This window comes from Mesitornis unicolor, unplaced genomic scaffold (assembly GCF_000695765.1).
Source record: "Mesitornis unicolor isolate BGI_N332 unplaced genomic scaffold, ASM69576v1 scaffold7553, whole genome shotgun sequence".
In the NCBI taxonomy this organism is placed as follows: Eukaryota; Metazoa; Chordata; class Aves; order Mesitornithiformes; family Mesitornithidae; genus Mesitornis; species Mesitornis unicolor.
Window position 1 is genome coordinate 21,450 of NW_010175252.1, and position 22,263 is coordinate 43,712.

At 40.8% G+C, this 22,263-nt stretch overlaps 1 protein-coding gene across 2 annotated transcripts in view; it reads left to right on the plus strand.

Annotated features, from left to right (window-relative positions):
• The window catches only part of ARID4A (AT rich interactive domain 4A (RBP1-like)), a 46,793-nt gene that overhangs the window by 21,349 nt on the left and 3,181 nt on the right, over positions 1 to 22,263 (plus strand). Inside the window, exons 11-20 of one of the 2 annotated variants that reach the window (XM_010181314.1) lie at positions 8,084 to 8,156; positions 10,571 to 10,665; positions 10,813 to 10,910; positions 12,369 to 12,597; positions 14,468 to 14,718; positions 16,628 to 16,825; positions 17,740 to 17,824; positions 18,004 to 18,136; positions 19,422 to 20,552; positions 20,730 to 20,834. In XM_010181314.1, the coding sequence (XP_010179616.1) occupies positions 8,084 to 8,156; positions 10,571 to 10,665; positions 10,813 to 10,910; positions 12,369 to 12,597; positions 14,468 to 14,718; positions 16,628 to 16,825; positions 17,740 to 17,824; positions 18,004 to 18,136; positions 19,422 to 20,552; positions 20,730 to 20,834 (2,398 nt within the window). Of the gene's footprint in view, positions 1 to 8,083; positions 8,157 to 10,570; positions 10,666 to 10,812; positions 10,911 to 12,368; positions 12,598 to 14,467; positions 14,719 to 16,627; positions 16,826 to 17,739; positions 17,825 to 18,003; positions 18,206 to 19,421; positions 20,553 to 20,729; positions 20,835 to 22,263 lie in introns of both variants that reach the window. The other variant, XM_010181313.1, reaches the window with a different exon arrangement.

Sequence of the window (22,263 nt, forward strand, 5' to 3'; positions counted from 1 at the left end):
TATTCTCAGACTTTGCTTAGTTCAACATCTTTTCGGACCTGTTCATCTTCCCTTTGCTACAGCTGATTTTATTGGGGTTTGTGAGCAGTGGTGGATTTCCTCTTGTTATCCAGTGTGGAAACTGGAGACAAATCTCAGAAATTAACAATTCGAGACAGTGAAGAGCGATAAAAGAATGGGGGCCAGAAGAGACATGACTGAAAAAGTTGATGCTAACCTTAATAGTAGTAATCCAACCTTAAATAAAAGTAACTAGTTTTCTTTTGTACTTCAGGTTGTGTAAAAAGTAACTTGATTCTGAAAACAGTACTTTGATTAAAAAACAAAGACAAACTTGAAGCCAGAGCAGGAGGCTGACTGATGAGCTACTGCACAGTGCCTGATAAAGCTATTTGATGCCTCAGACACCGTTTAGGAGCAGGAGTTACCTTTGTGTGTGTTAGTTATTCCTTCACACCAGTATTACAGGTTGGGAGTCGTAGAATTGTGCTACTTTCTGTCTTAATATTTACAGTAATGTGATTTTTTTTTGCATTGGAATATTTTGAGTGGCTCCTTTTCCACAAAGTTAGCTGGTTTATTCAGGTCATCCAAAATGTATTTACAGAATTGCCTTTTATTCCTGTTACCTGTTTTTAACCTTGATGTTATATTTAGAAGTAGCGGAGGGTGGGAGGTTTTGGTTGTGGGCTTGGCTTCTTCGTTTTCTCCTCGGGTGATTTTTCACAACACGCTCGGAGACATTCCTGTATATAGAAAATAAACAAAGAGCGAGTGAAGTTTGTCTCCCGAGGGAGGTCAAACCCAAACCCCTTCCCCTCCCCTGCAGCGTGCGGGGTTGTCAGCCCCAGCGCGGAATGGCCCTTCAGGCTCGGAGGCGGCCTACAGCGTTGCCGCGGTAACCGGCGGTTGGGTGGCACGGCGCATGCGCCGGGGGGGAGCGGTCTCCGGAGCCGAGGCTTGGCCGGCGGCCAGGGGAGGTTTGCCAGAGGCTTTGCAATGGGCCGGCGCTTTTCTTTGCCTTCCATGTAATGTCTGATTTATTTTTTTTTTTCCTTTCTTTTTTTTTTTTTTTTTTAATGGAAGAGAATGTAAGTAATGCCGTATAACTGCGGATGCCGCGCAGGGAGAGAGAAAGCAAGGAAATATTTGGTAGTCAGGCTGAAATATGTCCAGGCAGTGGGCAGATTAGATAGAAAGGAAGTAAAACCATTTTACATTTGAAAGAATGCAGCTCCTAGGTAAGGATTGTCTGTTTTAATCTGTAATGTTAGCGTGGTTGTTAAGAATGCGGGTTTGACTTAGATTTGTGATCGGGGAGCTGTCTGCTGGAGCGTGCAGCCAGGGTAGATCTTTTCAGGTAAAAAAAGACAATAAGAATCTACTTTTAGGTGTTAATTTTATGCCTTGATAACTGTGCTCTGGAAAATGGAGTAGATGTCTATATGAGAATAATGGTATGATTAGGTAAATAGAATAATAAATGTGTGCAGAAGATAAAATCCTCTGGGTTTTTTCCTCTTGCTTGCAGTGAAAAGGACTGAATAGGCCACATTTTGTAGGGTGTGAACTGTTGCAGTCTGTGTTGGTCTGTTTGTATTAACGTTGGTTAAAATTGCAGAATATCAGTCACTAAAAATCAAGCATTGCTATACCAGTTTTCTTGTAACCATTTTTAATTTCATTTTCCTGGTTATTGGATAAAAGTGCTGTGTGTTTCAAACAAAGAAGGGGGAGGGGGGAGCTTGGTGGTTTGGGGGTTTTTGGTGGTGGTGGTGGGTTTTTTTTGGGTTTTTTTTTGTTTGTTTGTTTTTAAAAAAAGCGTTCCTGTAAAAGAAATAGAGGTTATTTTAAAAGCATAATCTAAATGTAGAGTAGTGAAGCAAAGCATTTCAGACAGGTAGATGTGCTGGTAGGAAAACCTGTAGAATCCATTATATCCAGGTGACAAGTAGGCATGTAAAATAAGGTGAGCATCTTCATGCTAAAGCTGTGTAGCAGAGGATAGATGAAAATCTTTTTAGATTATGTCAAAGCAGAGCTGTCATTCTGGCACATTAAATCAAATTCCTGATTCAACTGTAACAACACATGTTCTTATTTTAATTGTGGGCCATGCTAGATATTGCAATTAGACAGCGTTTAGGGAATTCATCATAATTTCCTTTTTCTTTTCCCTTAGAAAGGCAGTGGTACTGGTTCCAGAGAGAATCGACAAGTGAATGCTATTTTTTGGCCTTTATTTGGATACAGATGTTGGATTACTCAGTTTTGCATTTACATTTCGTAGAGTTTCTCCTTTATTAATCAAGGTCAAAATTAGCTTCTGTCCATCCTCTGCCAGAATATTCTCAGTGGACCTTTTGTTTTAGAACTGCAAATTGTTACATTACTAGAGATGGGAGGGAGATTTTTAAAATCACCTTCCCCCCCACTCCCATCTCCTGAAATGCACAGCAGCTTTGCTGTCAAGGCCTGGCCAGCTGCTGACCAGCCGTGAGAGGCCTTCGTTAAATCAGTCAAATGGGCACAGACCTACTTAATAGAGAAATGAGAGGATAAAGTCAGTCGTAAGAGTTTAATTCTGAGAATGGAAAGGATCAGGATCTTGGTTTTCTGAAGTAAGATCTTTTATAATGATAATGGAGCAGAGACCTGCTGTAGCAGGTGTTAATAGATCTTCCCATTTTTCCAGCAGCTGGGTTAAAATGCGTAACTTTGCTTTGACAGTGACTGTCTTTCTAATGGCACTGCCTTTCTCGACATCTTAAATTGGTCCAAGAAGATTTCCAGGCTTTATGTGGTTGTTTTCTGATGGCTTTTTGTAAGCTAAGGAGTGGGGAGCAATATGGTGGTGGTGAGATGCTAATGCTCCTCGTCGGTGGTCGCTCACTTGTGTGGTCCGGAGTTGCCTATGAAGGAGGAAAATGTGGACGTTGCTTGTCATTGACTTTAACAGGGATTGGGTTATGTTCAGTTGCTCAGCACGTTCAAATTGTTGGATTTTTGGCAATAATTGCAATGTGTAGTGCAACTCAGGATTACTTTTCATGCGCAGTGTGAGGTTTAAGTAACAAAACACACATTGCCTGTGTCACAAAAAGTGAAAAAATCGGGAAGTACCACAGCAAAAAATATTTTATCAAATGAAAATTTAAAGAATCACTCAATTGGTTTGAATCCACATAAAAATCTGGAATCTGCTTTTGGTTCTTATCCAGTTTTCAACATGGCAGAATAAGAGAATTAAATGTGTTTTGAGGGCCCATTTGGCAGTCAAAGAATGCATTGCAGCTAAAGGGAATGAAATTCTAAACTCCCAGATCTCCACATAGAAACAGAAGATTTTGGAACATTACTTGATTTTTATTAAAAATCAGGTTATATATACCACTGTATTTACTTGTATTTAAATTGTTCTTGCGGGGAAGAAATACTGTGTATTTGTTTCTCAGGATTAAATAGTCAAATGCTCCCCATTTTACAAGGAAATGTGAAGGCAACATTTGGTTTTGCCCCTTGGTCTCCCTGTAGGCCATCCTGATTCCACAAGAATCAAGATTTTGACGTGCCGTTATTTGAAGTACAGTTCTAGTACCGTGTTCTTCATAGATGCATTCCCATAAGATCAGAGTAAAAGTAAGACATTTGTTCTTCAGAGTTTAAATTTTGCAAGTTGGAAAATTGGATCCTTTTTATGTTATCAAGAGCTGGAAAAACTGATCTCTATCTTATCTGTGGAGTTGGTTGTAACACCACCTTCGAGAGACTCAGAAATGTTCAGAAACCAACTCCAGCTAGCTGCTCGCCATGGCTGTCATTGCAGAAAGAGTTGTAGCCCCTCCAGGTGCATGCTTAGAGGAATTTTCTCTTGGTCTTCATTTTGACAGTCACCTGAAGGATGTATTGGTAGTACCTTTAGTAGTGTGCATTTATTTAAAGTTTTTAGGGTTCTTGCATCACAGCTGCCTCAAGAAACATCAGTCAGAGTTGCTTTACGTTGTTGAGCAAGGAAGATGCCAGAAGCGTTTCCCAATTTACCTATTCTGCAAATAAGCCAGGATTTCAGCTGTCATGATAAGTAATTGCCATACAAAGGGTGAAGTCCATTGCGTGTTTTAGAAGGCTTGAAATTCCAACATGTGATAGTAGTCGCCCATTAAAGTAGTTACGTTTTGCCTCAAAGCAGTTCTTGTTTCCGTAGTCTTTTCTCTAAGTGACTGTGGGAGACCACATGAAGTGATACCTGAATTGGCCACTTCTCTCGCAGCCTGTGTGTATTTTATGGTAGCATCGAAAAAGCTGACTCTCAAAATTAAATACAGGAATAAAGTAATTTCAAAGTTAATGAAGCGTGGTATCCAGAAACAAGTGGTTTATTTACATACATTGAAAAAGACCAGCTGTGATGTGTAATATGCAGAATAGCCTTTTAAAAATAGCTAAACATTGGTTAGCTAATCATTCTCATGATGCATGCATTTGTAGGAGTTTGGGGTATTGTGAGGCATGGCCCACATCGCACCACGCACAAACGTTCTTCACAAACACTTCCTTGCTCCCAGTTTTATGGTAACAGCCATTCTCAGAGTGAAGCGAAGAGGTTGCAGACTGCTGCACAGCTCCAGAGTGACTCATTGTTGGGGATGGGTGAATTCCTGGAGCTTGTTGGTAGAAATTAACATTTTTAAGACCACTCTCATCTCCACATGGCGTAAAGCTGTTAACTTGTTGCAGTCATTTTAATTCATTTCATTTCCTTAATTAGTGTTTCAAAGTTGGCATCAGAAAGCAAATGTGCAAGTGATGAAAACGCACTGAAGTACTCTGAAGCAACAAAATTGCGTTAACTCTGATTCTGGCAGCTTGTCTAGATCATACACTCTTCTGAACTCCGAATCTTGCACACATTGTTCGTCCTCCTAGTTTGCCTTTATTTCACACGAGGTTTTGGTACTGTCAGTCTGTTAATGACATAAAGGAAAGATCTGTCCCTGGTACCGTAGCCCCGCATTGATTGAGTATGTGCTGTACGTGCTTGTAGGAAGAGATTCATTCTTTGATTTGTAACATAAACTTTCATCCTTTGTGCTCTCACTCAGCACTACAGGTTAGCATCCACGGAAAATCTAACATTTTTATGTAGAGTCAATGATGCATTAGGATAACAGAGCTATGTTCTTGTTCACAGTCATGCTACAGAGACAAAGCTCATGATGAATGAAATGCCTTGAAACCAAATGAAGCAAAGCCAGTTACAAGTTTTCTGTGGGTTTTGTGTTGTATTTATTTGCTGGTTGTTATTCACAAATAATTTTACGGGATACTTGAATACCATTGGTATTACTTGGAAGGCAATAAGAAATTGAGTTAGGACAAGAATATGTCCTGTGTACAGAGATGCCGTGTTCGTTGTTGGTTTAGTTGGTTTACTGTTTACAGTGTTCTCTAGCTGATGTGACCTGCTACTCAAAGAAAGAAAATACCTCAAACCATAACGAAGTTTTCACATGCTCCATTTAATGGCCATTGGATGAACAACAGAAAGGTCTCAGTTTTGAACTCCTGCCACTTAAAAATGTCATTTTGTTTTGGCTCTCACTTGGACTTATCCTTGGCTACAGTCTCTTTTTTTGTGACACCTGTATAGGAAAAAAGTTAAATGGAGAGACAGAACTCTCTTAAGAAAACTGGCTTTGAACAATTGTCACTGTGAACTTCTGCCCAGTTTAAAATGGCCATAGGAGTCTGGACAGGAGAAGTGAGTTTTGGAGGATGGCGGTGTCGCCCTGGTGCCTGCTGAAAAGAGATGCTGGGAATTTTAATTCTCCAGTCACTCACCTGATGGTGATGGCAGCTTGTGGCATCAACATTTCTCAGGTGTTTTCTGTACTTCGAGTGAAGCTTTTAAAGGTTGCTGCTGATGATTGATGCATTTAAAATAAAACTAAATGCTAAGTCACAACAGTAGATACCCTGGGAAAACATTATGCCCAGTTACAGATAAATAATCCTGATGAAAATTGATGTCTTGCAAAAATTTGTGTACCTTAATGTTGCAGTAATCATATCCATGAAGGGTTGAGCTTTCTCATTTTGGCCAGTAGCAAATAAAAAATGTAAAAAAGGGTTAGAATAGCTGATACACTATTTATTCTTCAGTGGCAGTTGTTCAGGGCTTACTCTGGTCACCTCTCAGAAGAATTTGTTGTCTGTGCTGGCACTGGTACCAGGCACGGCTCAGGCTCTCTCTGTCAAGGGGTGCCACCCGAGCTCATACACCAGCAACAGAGAAAAGTAGCTCCAGGACTCAGGATGTCTCTCGTAGGTTCATGAATATTGCAGTCAGGTTTTCTGCCCCAATATTATGCGTATGTTAAACTTTTCATCTTTCCTTTTTGCTTTTCTTCAGCTGAAAATATGTGCTGTCTGTGAAATGGCTAACATTCTGTCTGCAGGAGTGTTATTTCTAACCTGCGTTTCTGCCGTTCTGACCTACAGTTCTGGTTTGGTGTTATGCCCACATAAAAGAAATGGTTTGAAATCAGCTATTCAGAAATATTTCTGAATGTTTACTGTTATCTTGATATATTTGGTTTGCACAGTTTGAGTCGTATTGGCTTTAATCAGTAAATGTTATGGTAGATGGTAGAAATTTCTCGATCCTAAGTTGGTTCGCAGTCGAGACAGAGAGAAAAAAGCCATGGTTTCTATAGCAATAATTCATTTGTTAACCTAGGAGAAAATAGTAATTCTATAGATAACTGTTTCTCTTGATATAATCCCTGTAATGCGCAGTATGAGGAAACGGTAACGGATGCTGTGCAACGTTGTGATTATTGATTTGATTTCCTCAAATTATTTCCCAAGAAAAAAAATGCACAAATAAGGAACAGATACTGTCTCTGCCTGATTGTAGGTGATCCCTGTTGGGCTTTGATGCTCGGAATTCACTGGAGCAGGCAGGGCTGAAAATACATTCTGATGCTGGGCAGATTGCTCTCTGGTTAACAAGGCTAATGTACATTTACATTTCACTGCCTGTCTTCCTGCCTTGAAGCTTAAAGTTTGCAGAATGCAGAGATGACTGAAATCGAAATTGCTATTCTGGCTTCCTTCTGGAGCTACTTGTGACTTTTCTGTTATTTTTAATAACGTAATGATAAGATTTTTTGACACGTACTGTACGTCTTTCCTTCGAGACAGCTGCGGTCTTCCTTGTGCAAACTGCCTCACCAGCAATCCCTGTGATTGCCAGGCTGGCAGGAAGAAAGTGGCAAGCATAAAGCGTTGCAGGGAAAAGATGCATCTTACTGTGTTTCCTTATTCGTGGTCTCTGCTGGCATCTGAGAACTCCATGAAATACATGTAGATGTGTAGAAATTATTTCCCATCCCGTAATAAATGTACTTTATTTTCATGGTTTCCACCTGAATAAAATAAAATCTTTATTTCACACTGTGGACTGCTTACCATAAAGTTTATAAGCGTTTATATCTTTGAGGATTTAAGTCGTAAAAATAAAACTAAGGAACTTATAATAATTATGGAAATACGTGTTCAGGGAATTATAGAAATGAATGTGAAGGTGTTTCCAGATACAAGCTGAAATTGAGTCTTGGAGCTTAATCACAGCACAAATACTGTCTGGAGCATCAAAACCAGGAGTGGCTGGAGAAAGAATTGTTCTGCAACCTCAGCTATAGTTGGGGTAAGGAAGATGAATTAAACAAAAAAAGCCCAAGGCAAACAGCTGTAGCATTCCTGTGAACAGCTTCAGCCTTGTAACTATCAGACCGTTTTCTGAATAAGAGCAAGTGTATCAGTGTTCTCATTTTGAGGGCCACACTTAGATTCTTTCTGTCATGGTCTGAACTTTTCCTGACCTGCATTTTCTTTTTCTCCTCCCGAGATGTGCACTTCAGTCTCTTGAGTAAATTTTGCTTTCTGCATATTTCACCGTTCTGTGGGTGCAGGGCCAAATGGGAAGTGGTTTGGGTTTAGTTCTTGCTGTTAGGCTTTTATACAAATAAATTATTTTGCATATTTCATGTTTTCGTTATGGCTGCGTTTGTTTTCACAGCCTGAGGAAGAGCTTGATCCTGAAGAGAGGGACAACTTCCTCCAACAGCTCTACAAGTTTATGGAAGACAGAGGTAATACTGAAGTGTTATTGTTACTGTTGTTGTTGTTGTTGTTATGTCTCCACTTTTTAAATGGCGTTTGAAAATTGCTTTTCAATGTAATGGATGTTGTTATGAGCACATTCTCACGTTGGTGAAAAAGGATCACGGCGAGTCTGGTGCAAGGAAAAACACTTCTACCCGTTTTCACACGTGGCAGGTCTGCTTCCAGTGCTTTGAAGCACAGCGCACAAAGGAAACTGAAATCCTCCCTGGAGCGTTTTGTTTTTGTTTTGCTTTCACAAAACCTTTTTTATGTTAACAGTCCCTGTTAAATAAGCTCTTGGTTGATTTCTTCTTGTGACAGCCGTGGCTGGGAACTCTGCTGCTGTTAGTCTCAGGCTGGAACCTGAGGCGGCTGTTCCTGGATGCTGAAATTCAACCAGCAGAGAAGGGGACACGTGGCATCTTCAAGTCTCCTTGCTGAGCTGCCTTAATGGTGCGCAGATGTAGCAGTGATGCTCACCTGAAGAGACCATGATAAGATTCTACTTTGTGCAGTAGCTAGAACAAGAAAGTAGCATATTTTAAATGTCTCTCTTGACAGAATTAGGTGAGACTGTTACAAATTGGAGTAGTGAAAAGTCCTGACATCAGACATGTATTAGAAGTGCATGTGCTGTGTACAGAGAGCGGGTTACACTGCTGACCTGGGAGAACTGCTGTTGCACAAGCCATTCACATTTGCAGTTGTGATGAGACTGACACTAAACCGTGAGATTTTCTGTTACTTGGCTGCACAACCTCCCTTTTTTTAAAGTATATTTAAGCCTGGAAAGAGCTTTATCTTTTGGAGTATATTTGTCTTATTCATTTAATGCACAAACTCGCTCTTCCAATTGGAATACCATGTTAATCCAGCAATAACATTGGTGAAGATAGATAATGAGTGTAACTACTGCCTCTTTTCTTTCTTGACAAAAATTAATAGCTATATGTTGATGTACTTGAATTTGAAATAACCAGAGCTTGGTGTCTGAATATTTTACCCGTTCTTTTTTTTGGGGGTTTAAAATTGGGGCAGGGAAATTAAGGTACCTTTGTAAAAGAAGCCCTGCATCCCCATTAGCAGGGTGTGTTCTGGACCCCCGAATTGTAAAAGAACAGTGCCAGGGCTGTTCAGTGTTGCCACTTCTTAGCACAGGTTTAGAAATGGACCATGTATTATAGCAATGTATGCTGGAGTTCATCCAGTATATTTTTGAGGCCTCCAGTGTATAACCAGTGTTTCTGGAGAATAACCTGTCTTGAGCAGAATAAGAGGCTATATCTGGGAAAAAACCATATCCTTATGCTGCTGGACTAATCCACACTTTTCTTGCTTTTCTGGTAGCCTGATTTGTCCCCCTTTTCTGTTTTCCTCCTTCCTCGCTCCCTTTCTTAAGCACTCTTAGACTACAAACAAAGTAGAGTTCACGTCAGGGACTTGTAGAGGGAAAAGAAGAAAGCATTTGTGCACTAAATTTTGAGACTCAGTCACGAAACTATTCTTTAAGCTAGCATGTTGATGCAGCAACGTACGGGACTTCTTCAGGACTGGGTGTTTCCCCTTGTCTTTTTTTTGATCTCTGCCCTTATAGCAAGGTTTGTGTTCCCACCAGGTTTGTTCTACATTCTGTTCTCTCAGTGTGAATGTTTTGATCTGTATAATCATGACAGTGTTCCCAAAGTCCTATAAAATTATTTTCATCATTTGAAATATAATTGCATGAAGATGAGAAGCAGCAGGGAAAGGTTTGATGTCCGTCCTTGCTGGGAGGAATACTGTCTGCGTACACAGCCCCTTACCCCCAGTCACTTTTGGTTTCTCCTTTTGCAGTTAATTATTGTTCTTTATATCATTGCCACTCATCCCATTTGAGTTCTTTCTTTCTCCTGGAACCATCCCAGGTACTGGTATCCTGTCAGGGCTTTTTGCTCTTTTCACTTTCTGACATTTTGCCTGTGTATCTTTTTCTAACCCAACATTTTTGCTTCTTCACTATTCCTTTCAGACCACCGTATTTTGAGTTAATGTCTCAGCACGTTGCTACATTCCAGCATTCATCAGGTGTTCTGCAGAGCTCACTGCACCTCTGACTGCCCCCTCTCAAGATATTGCAGGCAATTGGATGGGGGTTATTGCACAGATCTGCAAAGGAGGTGGAGAACTCGCAGTTATCAAGCAGCTGGTGCCAGTATGCTAATAAACCACCCAGAAATAAGTGATACATTCAGAAGAGGTTAAAGCCTTAATTGGTGGTTGGAGACTACTGACATATTTTAGAATTATTAAGTAGAGGTGTTGAAATGTAGGCTGATATTAGTGATCAAAGGTGTGCTACAGGAATGGAAGAAGCCGTTTGCTGTTCCTTGTGGTAACTTCTTTCTTGTTTCGTTTTACTTAGGTACTCCTATCAACAAACCACCTGTTCTGGGCTACAAGGACCTTAATCTCTTCAAACTTTTCAGACTGGTGTATCAGCAGGGTGGGTGCGACAACGTAAGTGTCAGATGTTTCCTGAACTAAATGTGTCTCATTGTTTCTTAAAGGCTGTGGCTTGTGGTTCTGTTAGATGTCATTCCTTGATGTTCTTGGTTCACAAAACCTGAAAACTGCTGTTTTCTCTTTTTTTTTTCCTCCCCAAAGATTGAGAGTGGTGCTGTATGGAAGCAAATTTATATGGACCTTGGCATTCCTATTTTGAACTCGGCTGCTTCCTACAATGTAAAAACTGCTTATAGAAAGTAAGTTCTCATATTGTATAATGGTGAAAACATTTTTTCCCTAGTAGCATGTACAATATTCAAGCAATTTTTGGTATTTTAGTGAAACGGTAGTTGGCATTCTTCATTGAAATGCTTCGTTCTGAGCATTTTCCAGTGCTGAGGACTGAAACAGTGGAGTAAAGGAGTACTCAGGGCTGCATAAGTTCCTGCTGCTGTAGTATATTACAATTCTGCTCATTTTCTTATCAAGAAGCATTGACTTCCAGCATGTGATGATGCCATTTCAGAGTACAACAATGAAATTTATACAAAAAGCTTTGGCAAATTCAGCTTTGCAGTTTATGGTGATTAACACAAACGAGCTTTGACCTCAGCCCTGTAGATGCTGCATGCAGGTGGGAGACTTTTGTACCAGTTTCTTTAACTTCCTGAACACTGTTGCTAGAGCAGACATGTTTCAGATTGCATATTTAAATGTCATCTTTGTGGAACCTGTGGAGTAATGGCTTCAGGGTATTAACTGTGCGTTGCTACGGTGGACGTGACAATATTGATTAGTAAAAACATTGCTTGTAATAAAAAAACGCACAAATCTTTTTATTCTGACCCCTGTTCTTTGGTTCTCTTTTAACATTTCAAATGGAAACCTTTTAGGAATGACGCTTTTCAAGCTCATTTTCTAAATAAAGATTATTGTTATTTATCCTCCTGGAAGTTTGCCAAGTAACAATTGGGCTTTTTGAGTGAAAGGGAAGAATGAGGTTCTCTTGACTTGAACCTAAGGAAATTTGGCTGATTCAATAGGGATGACTAATGACTCAACTCATGTTCGTGTTGATGAGGATGAAAATATTCAGACTATCTTCAGTGGGATTTGAACTGGGCACATATTTAAGGTCTGTAATTTACAGAGAAGAGTATTTTTAAAAAGAGTGATTGGTAAATATGTACTAGGTTGCTGTTACAGTGGAAATAATGGTTGTATGGACGCATGATAATGTGTTATCACTTCTGTATTTATTCTCTGACAAAAGAGCTGGTTTGTATTTCTGTCACCTGTAGCTGGATCAGAGCGTGCACAGGGAACAAGCTGATGCATGACAGTCTGTTACCATGTGCTGCTTTATTTGTACGCCCATATTCTAATGCTGGGCCAATTTTAGCTGTCATTGTGCATTTTCAGAACAGCGCACGTGTTCTTAGGCTTTCCTGTCACGAATTCTTAATCGGATGGGGTTTAAATTAAATCTGTGGGAAGCGCTTGTGTGTATTCTTTCTCACCATTTGACTTGTCTGCATAATTGTTTCACTTCGTGATCTTCTCTGGCTTTGCTGTTGTTGCTGAGTGTTTGTTTGGTTTTCTCCTGAAGTTACTGCTCCTCTTGCTTTTCTGTGAGCAGGAAAATAGGTTTTATGCACTTCAATATATAAGAAATAAACCACCAAATATAAATGAAACTTCTCTTGTATCCGTAGGTATCTGTATGGTTTTGAAGAGTACTGCCGTTCTGCAAACATTCAGTTTAGGACCATCCATCACAATGAACCAAAAGTGGTAGAAGACATACAGAAACACGTGGAACCAATGGAGGAAAGTGTAAAAGAGGAACAAAAAATGCCCCCAACAGAAGTTAAAAAAGAAGCAGAAGAAAATTATTCCAGCAGTGAAAGTGAAAAAGAAGAAATAGAATTAAGATCCCCAAGGGTAAGTTGGTTGATCCGATTTCTGTTTAGTACCAAACAAAACCCCTTTGTACAAGGAGCAGTTCACATAATGAGTTTTCCCTTGTGGAGTGATTGTACATTTGAATTAGCTCGTGTTCGAGTAGGACAGGGTCCTGTGAGTGCAGAGTTGGTGTTAATTCTTAATCGTGTTCTACCTGGGAATAGAATCAGTATTTCATATTTCCTCGTATTCTGAACATCCACGGGGTTTGTTCAAGCTGTGTGGCATGTCAGACATGGTTCAGTTCAGAGATGGCTTGAGAGCTGCTGCGAGCTGTGTCAGAACAGTGCAACTCAGCAGGACAGACTGGGTTGTGGGTGAGAATTTCCACAGGCACACGCAGTCTGCTGGAGCTTTCCAGCAAGAAGCAGGAGTATCCCAGGGACTGCTAAAGCTTTAAGAATCAAAGGAAGACCCGTTTCTCTGTGTTGGTTTTTATCACAATATCTCTTCTTTTAATGAAAGAAACACTGATTTTACAGGATGTAGACAAAAGTGGAGAGCAGAGACGTTTAATCTTTGTCTTCCTCTGCCTTTGAATGCTGTAGAGATGAGGGTTGTATGAGTAGTTACATGGGTAAGACCAGTGACCCATCAGCTGGTGGATGCTGAACCTGATGAAGAATGTGAGGATACTTTCAGAGTGTTTTTATATGACTGGCTTAGTGCTCTGTAGCACTCCTGATAGTTGTTTAAATTATACATTATGTGTTCTTTAACAGCATGATTACTGAAGGACGAGGAATTGCTGCTGCTTAAATTGTTCAAGTTGTAAGGATTCAGTTCAACTAAAATGTAATTCTATTAAATTATTTATTGCAAACCCACTTTTCAAGCAAGTATATGGCTTTTAATAGATGAGAAGACTTAGCGTAAACATAGGATTAGATTTGTATTATGTATTATATTTCTGTCTAACTGCAAGTGGGTTTTTCAGGCTGTGTCAGCCTTAATGAACTTCCTGGCATGATGCTAGCTTTGTTGTTGACTTGTTCTGGTTTTTTGTTTCTTTTTGGAGAAAACTTGTGAGAGGATAAAGGAATGGAGGAATTTTTTCTTTCTTTTTATCAGTGTCGGTCTACTTTAAGTTGTTGATGAAACAGATAATCAAATAATACTTAAATATTCTTTTATTAATCCGATTACCAGCTATCTATTTATGAATTATTATTGTTTCAAAGTATGTACCGTTATACTACCATGAATTTTAATTATTATAGTGCCTTCATTACTGTCATCTTTGGATGGCCTCCAAATAATTAATCTTGCATTCATAATGCATTTTAAATGTTCTGATTGCAAGGCAGTGACCCTATCCAAGAGACTTTTAATAGTAAAATGATAAACCTGTACTAGATCCCAAGAACTAAGTCACAGCTACTTCGAGTTCTGCTGTCAGGGACCGTCTTTCAAGACTGTGATAATTACAGTTTTTCTGAAGCTGACAAATTTGTGTTCTGTGAAACCAACAGGTGGCTCTCAGGGTTGAAGATGCTGAAAGGAAGATGGTTTTTCTCAGTAGTCATACACAAGCACTTTAATTAATGCTCTTGCTGTAGTTGAGCGAGGAATTTTGGCCCTTTCTACTGAGGCAACAGACCCTACATGTCTGAATATCCTGAAATCCTCCAGAAGATAATCAGAAAATAACCCTCTCTGTTTTGCTTTTTTCCTCGATAACAACACTTCAAGCTAAGATCTTAAGATTTTTAGAACATTTTGCTTTTTGGTGTTCCCCCAACCTTTCTTCTGTACAGGAGTAGCAGGTTTCCCTTTCCGTTGAGATTTGGAGAGACTATACAGAGAACAACTGACAAGGGTCATTAAACAGATCTCATTTCTGTTCTAGGGACGAAGAAGGCTTGCCCGTGATGCGACCCCTGCTAAAAAAGAGAGTGAAGAGGATAAAACACAGGACAAATTAAAAGACAGTAATAAAGAAAACAAAGACATAGAGGAAACACCTGAGAACGCAGAGAAGAAAGAAAACGAACCCTCACTAGGGAGAAAAAGTACACCAAAGCAAAAGGAGAAAAAAGTTAAAAAACAGGAGGATTCTGAGAAAGAGTCAGATGAAGAGGAAGAGAGGCAGAGGGAAAGGTGAGCATTAACTTGTATCACCTTCTTACGAGTGTGTCTGTGTCGTGACTGAGCCGTGCTCCAAGCAGGAGTGTGCCCAGAATTGGAGATCTGACCAGTTCCTAAAATGTGGAAACTGGGGAACTAATTCACTCGACCAGACAGGAAAAGGAAAGTTTTATTTCAGGTTTTTGGGGTCTGCTGTACTTCATGGAAGCATCTCTTTATGGTAGATGCCAGACAGTATTTTTCACTTTCATTTTTATTGAAGGTCTTGCCAAGGTGGTTGGTGTTTTGTCACCCCAGTACCTGCAGACACCAAGTAGACCAGGCTGTAATTGTGGCAGGTGTTGCATAGGTGGTGACGACTGTTTGGGCAGGTTGTTCTGGGCAGTTGAAGGGGAAAAAGAGAGCCCCTCTTCTCCTGTGCTTTTGTTCAAGCACTTAGTGATGGCTGGGAACCTACAGCTTGTGTTTGTCGTTACTTGATGTATTGTAGACAGGCAGGAAGGGGATCAACTGCTAAAGCAAAAGAGAAGAGGGAGCTTGAATGAAACCTAGAGGTGGTTTGTAGAGGAGAGCGTGGAGAGACATGGAAGAGCAAAGGGAAAGTGGCATCCAGAGACTGAGCTGGACAAGTTGAATTGGATTTATAGTCTTGGTTACAGACAAGTTGTGAATAGGTTCATTATTACAGCGCCTCCATTACTGTCATCTTTGGATGGCCTCAAATAATTAATCTTGCATTCATAATGCATTTTAAATGTTCTGATTGCAAGGCAGTGACCCTATCCAAGAGACTTTTAATAGTAAAATGATAAACCTGTACTAGATCCCCAAGAACTAACCTACTCCTAACTTACTGTCAGAGTAGACCTCTCAGCTGACTTTGGCCTGATAGGGTCATTGCATATTTTCTCCTAAAGAGCTTTGAGGAGTGGGAACAAGACGTTTATTTTAAAGAGTCGCTGTGCAGTCTATAAAAAAAGAGCCTTGCAGTGCAGCACAGCGTGCAGGAGTCCCTCCAGTGAAGGTGCGGTGTGGGTGTGCGGCAGGTCGCAGAGATGTCAGGTGCCTGTGGCATCAAAGAGTTGAAGCGGTGCTGCTGGTGCTTCTCATCTTTCTTTTCATTGTTTGCCACAAGACAGTTCATCTTGCCCTGAAGGGCTAGCAAGTGGATTTCATTAAAGGCAAACAGTCTTTTTCAGTATTTTATTACTTTTTTGTAGTTTATCTTTTACGTCATGTTAAATTCACCCTACAATAGGGAGAGAAGTATAGGTAAAAACAAGTTGCATTGTAATTCATTGGTTAAGTAGAGTGTTTGAATACTTGATATAGCTATAACAAGATGCAGCTATAGCTAATAAAAGACACTTTTAATTTGGTTGAGCACTGTTGTAGTCAACGTTTCTTTCAGTGAAATGGTGTTTGTATCCATGAGAGGATTGCTACGATGCAGTTCAACTTCATGTGCGCTGTTACTAAACTGTAGCTTATGAAGCAGACTGTAGGAGAGCTAATTTTTTTTAAATAGTGTGCCAAAATCAAGGTGATTTTTAAAACTGAAGTTCTTCCTGTCTCATTTAGGAACCAAACACTGAGTTAACTTACTCCTCTTTCTGTGTTGTCAAAATACTCATTTAAGAAATGAGCTTTAAGCTTTGAGGCAGCTGTGCACCTAAGAAATTGCGTTTAAAATACAATTTTTCTGGATATTTTTGTCACTTTCTGCTGTTGTCTCTGAAGTCCTGGTTTTTACTTTTAAGAAGCTGTGTCCACGCGAGCTTCAGTGGCGGTGCAGCCTGCAGAAAAGGAGAGCAGTATTTCTTGCAGCCTTTTCCTTTTGTGGTAGCTTGGCTATGCTAGTTAAATGTTAAAGTTGTGATTGTCAGTAATTAGTGGGCATTTTAAATAAACTTTACTGCAGGGAGGAAATTGAGAACAAAGGCGAATCAGAAGGTGAAGAGGATGAGGAAGATGCAGAACCCTGCCTGACTGGAACCAAAGTGAAAGTAAAATATGGACGTGGAAAGACTCAAAAAATTTACGAAGCCAGTATTAAAAGCACAGAAATTGATGATGGAGAGGTTTTATATTTAGTTCATTACTACGGTTGGAATGTAAGGTGAGGATAACAAATTGCCTTTCATTTCTTTCTTTGTTTAAAAGGTTTATTTGCAAAATAACTTTTAAGAAAAAGAGAAATATCATCAGTGACTTGGCTCCAGATTGAATTATCAACATTGATAAGAGGATCTGACTTGAGTGTCAGTAATTTTGTCCGTGGTATGGCACCACCTCATTGAAATTTTAGAATACACTTACTTGTATGCTTCCAAGTTCCCATCCAGCTTAAAGTGAGTAATGCTCACTCCTCACAGGAGTATCCCTGTCATTTATTGTCAGCTACTGTAGCACTATCAGCCTCTTTTATTTAAGGGAGTCATTGATAACGGTGAAGACATCTACAATTAAGGGTATCAAGCACTGAAATTCTGGTGACACAATTTACTCCTGTATTGAATGTTAACTGTGATTATAAAGAACACTTGTTAAAACCAGAGAGGTGAGGAGAGGGGTAGGCAACAATGAACTACAGGAAGAGATTCATCAGATGCTTCTCTCAGAAGCTGTGCTTTATGTTCATTACTGCTGTAGAAATGGCTTCTGTTGTTGTTCTTAAGAGCATTGTGATTTAAAAAAGTGTTTTATGTTGAGACGTGGTATGGTGAAAATTGCCTTTTGTATACGATGTGAAATAACTGACAAACTTCAGAGCTGCCTCAGTCCCCTGAGTTGCGGCGCTTCGATAGCAAGAGGCAGGGAAGTTTGCACCTCCGTTCCTCCGTCCTGCAAGGTGTTTTTGTGGGCTGGAAATAGAGTTCATCTTCCTTATGCCAGATACTGCATCTATTTGTAAATATATGCTCTGCTTTCCTACCTCTCCTTGACAAATATTTACTATCACCCAGTCTTTTAATCTTCATGTTGCAAACAACCTTTTATATGCAATAACTGGATGTTGTTATTTACTTTTAGATATGATGAATGGGTGAAAGCTGATCGGATCATCTGGCCTGTGGACAAAGGAGGACCAAAGAGAAAACAGAAGAAAAAATCAAAAGTAATGGTTATTTCAATGAGTTTCTTGCAGTACAACACTTACGATCACTGCTTTTTATTTACAAAAAAGTTACTCAGCCCACAGTCTAGTTTGTTAGCGGAAGTATAAAGCAGAGGGAGAAAAGTCTTGGTAATCAGCAGTGAAACCGATTAATAAAAATGCATTTTTCCCCCCCTCAGAATAAAGAAGACAATGAAAAGGATGAGAAGAAGGATGAGGAGAAACAAAAATCAAAGCGTGGGCGACCCCCTCTGAAGTCTACTCTTCCATCCAACACATCGTGCAGTTTATCCAAAGCACCTACTAGCGAAGGTAAATCAGGAGCCAGGAGTGCACGGAACACCTTGTCAGATTCCTCACCATTACCAAATGGAACAGAAGGTACATCTGGTGCCCTCGCTCTGGCGTGGGAGTGCATGCACACGGTGACGTAACGCGCAGCATTCGTGTGACAACTTCAGCGAGCAGAGGGCTGTCAGCAGCTTTGAGGTCCTGCAAAAGCGCAGGCGCTACAACAGAATAGGCTTTTGGCGCAGATTTTGCTCTGTGAAAATTAATACTTTTCGATTTTGATTTTTAGCAACGCCTCGCGGGCAGCCGAGACGTAACTCAGTAGTGTTTGATTCTGGTAGAGGATCAGATGGTGGATGATCTCAGTCCGGTGTGTGCTTTTGAGGTTTTTTCAGCACCTTTTTGAAAAGAGGTTTGATTTTTATTTTTTACTTCTGGTTTTTTTTGCCCCTGTGAATTTTATCGAGGAAGCAGTTGAGCTGACACTGCTGAGGAACGCGGTTTGCTCACAGAAGAGCTATGGCATGGAAGTGACTGTGCAAGTCATCCCGTATTCTTTAGCCAGACCTTTTCAGTCTTAATCTTGAACAGACCGAATCTAGTGGCATAATGAAAGTCTTTATTGTGGTAATTAAGTCCTCAACCTCAGTACTGCTTCATCCAGCAGAGCTGTTAATTATATACAAATGACAGCAATATTTTTGGTATTTCTAAGCCTCTGTGAAAAGGAACTGAAGCAAAATCAGTGTCTCCTTTTAGTACAGGTCTCTGAATAATCTTCTGGTAATGGAGCAATGCTCGCTCTGTATATGGTGCGTAATTCATACGATAGTTTAGCAATGAAATGTCCGTATTGTGGCCTGGAAGGGTTTTTTTTCTATTTAGGGGTGCATGGAGGGGAGGAGGCTTGGGTTCTGTTTCTGTAATGTCAGGTGGAGGAGGCATTATCCCCAGGTAGATGGTGGGAATCTGAAAGAGACTTTTTGCTACTATAAACCGTACTTCGTTTATACTGTGCTATCTGGGAAATAGCACAAGTTTTTGCTACTGTAAACCGTACTTTGTTTATACTGTGCTATCTGGGAAATAGCACAACTACTACTGTTGTGGTTTCATAAAACTTTTGAGTAAAAATAGCTACAAGAAGTGTGCAGGATACTGCAGGATTGTTTTAAGTTGGAAATTGTTTATTGTAACTGATATGAATGCTGTAGATTACTGACGAGTTTTGTGTGGCTGCCGAAAGAAACTGTGCTGTAATTGGTGACTTAGGGTGCTGTTTCCTTCTTTTTAAATTTTTTTGCAGACTCTGGCTCATCTGACAGTGAAGCCGATGAGTCATCTGAAAAGAATTTGAATGAAGAATTTTCTCCAGAAACTACAGAACTGGAAAAAAGTGAGAAACTCCATGATGAGAAGCTAGATGAAGAAAACCCAAAGATTCCTCATGCATTGAAAGAAAATGACAGGACTCAAGTACAGCCATTAGAAACACTGAAACTGGAAGTTGAAGAAAGCGAACAAATTGTTCAGATTTTTGGAAATAAAACAGAACAAATAGAAGAAATCAAGAGAGAGGCTGAAAAATCACCTAAAGGAAAAGTCAGAAGGAGCAAGACAAGAGATCCTTCTTTAGAGAATTCAAAGATTTCACCAGGAAGCCAAGAAGAGGTGGGAAATGAATCTCTTACAGAGCCTGAAAGGTTAGAAATGTCTTCCTTGGACTGTAAAGAAATTTCCAGCACTACTGAAAGTGAAACAGAAGCTTCTACAAAAGATAAGAAGCTTTTGAAAAGGAAAACTTTGGAACAGGCGTTGCCTGAGAAGAGAAATCGAAGAGAGAGTGAGATGGAAGTGCCAAATATCGTCTCTGAAGAGAGGACCAATGAATGTACTGGAGCAGAGGAATGTAGAGGGCCGAATGCCGAAGAGTCCCTCAGAACTGAACATGAGGAAATGCCGTCTCTGGTGGCAGAGTCAGTTCAGCACGGTCAAGAGCTGAGGAATGAGGACTTGGAACGACCGTCTGAAGAAAATGAGAGTGTTCCCTTAAAAGATGAGGATGATGCCATGCCTCAGATTGGTCCTGAGACTTTGCTCTGCCATGAAGTAGACTTGGATGACTTGGATGAAAAGGAGAGGAGCGGTAGTGAAGACACAATACCAGAAAAGCCAGAACCTAGCGCTTCAAATTCAAACCCGTCTGCCTTACCCCCTGCCGTCCAGTCGAGCTTCTCGGTGGCCTCGCCTCTTACTCTTAGCCAGGACGAATCGCGCAGCGTCAAGAGCGAAAGCGATATGACCATTGAAGTGGACAGCGTGGCGGAAGAGTCACAGGAAGGGCTCTGTGAAAGCGAGTCTGCTAATGGCTTCGAAGCCAGTACTACATCAAGCAATTGCAGTATAGCTGTGCAAGAGAGAGAGAGCGGAGAGAAAGGTGAGCACTGCTCTGAAAAGTCATTTACCATAACGATTCCTGGAGTTGTGGCTTTGCTAAAAGTACTGGTGCCTTTTGTCTTCTGATTTGAAATTCCTTTGTTGCTTCTAAAAAAAAATCTTGTTAGCAGCAGAAATGAAATTTGAGTTTTCTCTTTCCTCCCCCCACCTCATTTAGGTCAAAAAAGGCCCAGTGATAGCAATAGTGGAACACTGGCAAAGAAACAGAAGCGTACTCCAAAGCGAACAAGTGCTGCAGCCAAAAATGAGAAGAATGGAACAGGTACGTTCCTGGGGTGGGACAGGGGAAGGTTATGCAGGCCTATAAACGTGGGTGAGGGCCCACTGTTTTCACTGTTACCTGTTATTTCACAGAACCACAGACCGTTAGGGTTTGGAAGGGACCTCCAAAGCTCATCCAGTCCAATCCCCCTGCCGGAGCAGGAACACCCAGATGAGGTTACACAGGAAGGCGTCCAGGCGGGTTTTGAATGTCTGCAGAGAAGGAGACTCCACATCCTCTCTGGGCAGCCTGGGCCAGGGCTCTGTCACCCTCCCTGAGAAGAAGTTTCTTCTCCAATTGAAGTGGAACCTCCTGTGTTCCAGTTTGTGTCCGTTACCCCTTGTCCTATCATTGTTTGTCACCGAGAAGAGCCTGGCTCCATCCTCGTGACACTCACCCTTTAAATATTTATAAACATGAATGAGGTCTCCCCTCAGTCTCCTCTTCTGCAAACTAAAGAGCCCCAGCTCCCTCAGCCGCTCCTCATAAGGGAGATGCTCCACTCCCTTGATCATCTTTGCAGCCCTACGCTGGACTCTCTCCAGCAGTTCCTGTCCTTCTTGAACTGAGGGGCCCAGAACTGGACGCAATATTCCAGATGCGGTCTCACCAGGGCAGAGTAGAGGGGGAGGAGAACCTCTCTGACCTACAACCACCCCCCTCCTGATACACCCCAGGATGCCATTGGCCTTCTTGGCCACAAGGGCACAGTGCTGGCTCATGGTCATCCTGCTGGCCACCAGGATACCCAGGTCCCTTTCCCCTGCACTGCTCTCTAAGTCCCATCTGTGGGATGGGACTTCCTCGTCAGGGATTTTCATCATTATTCATCATGGTTATTGGCTGTTAACTGGAGAGAACAGGGTGGCAGCATCACTGGGCAATCTCATGGCTATTTTTAATGACTTTGCTAGGAAAAACTTCTATAATAACTGTGTCTATTAGCAGTTACTAAATATTTACCATTATGCTGATTTTTGTGTATTGGGGTGGTTACGAGGAGAGCTTGTTCTGTATAGAAACATCTCCTTTGAAGTCTTACGGTAGGTGTTTCTCATGGGGGAAAGTGCATCTATGAAGTACAGAAATGACGTTTGGTACTAAAGAGTAGCTCTCTACCAAAAGGAGCCTTGTGTGTCTTTATGTCAAGTGTGTGACTATTTTTAACTTGCTACAGAAACCTGGATTTCTGTGTTTCTGTAGCTTATATGAGTCAATACCCTTAAGCCCTGTGGCAGCGTTGTTAGTGACTTCATTAGAGCACTGGTGAGGTATCTTTCCTTAATTTAATAAGCTTGCTTTATTCCTTCTTTAAAAAAATGGCTTTTTAAGTAAAGGCCTAGCGAGCCCTTGGCTTCGCTTGAATTTAGGATTAGTACACTTGACATTTCAGCACACGTTGTGTCTGAGGTTACCCACTGAATCTGAT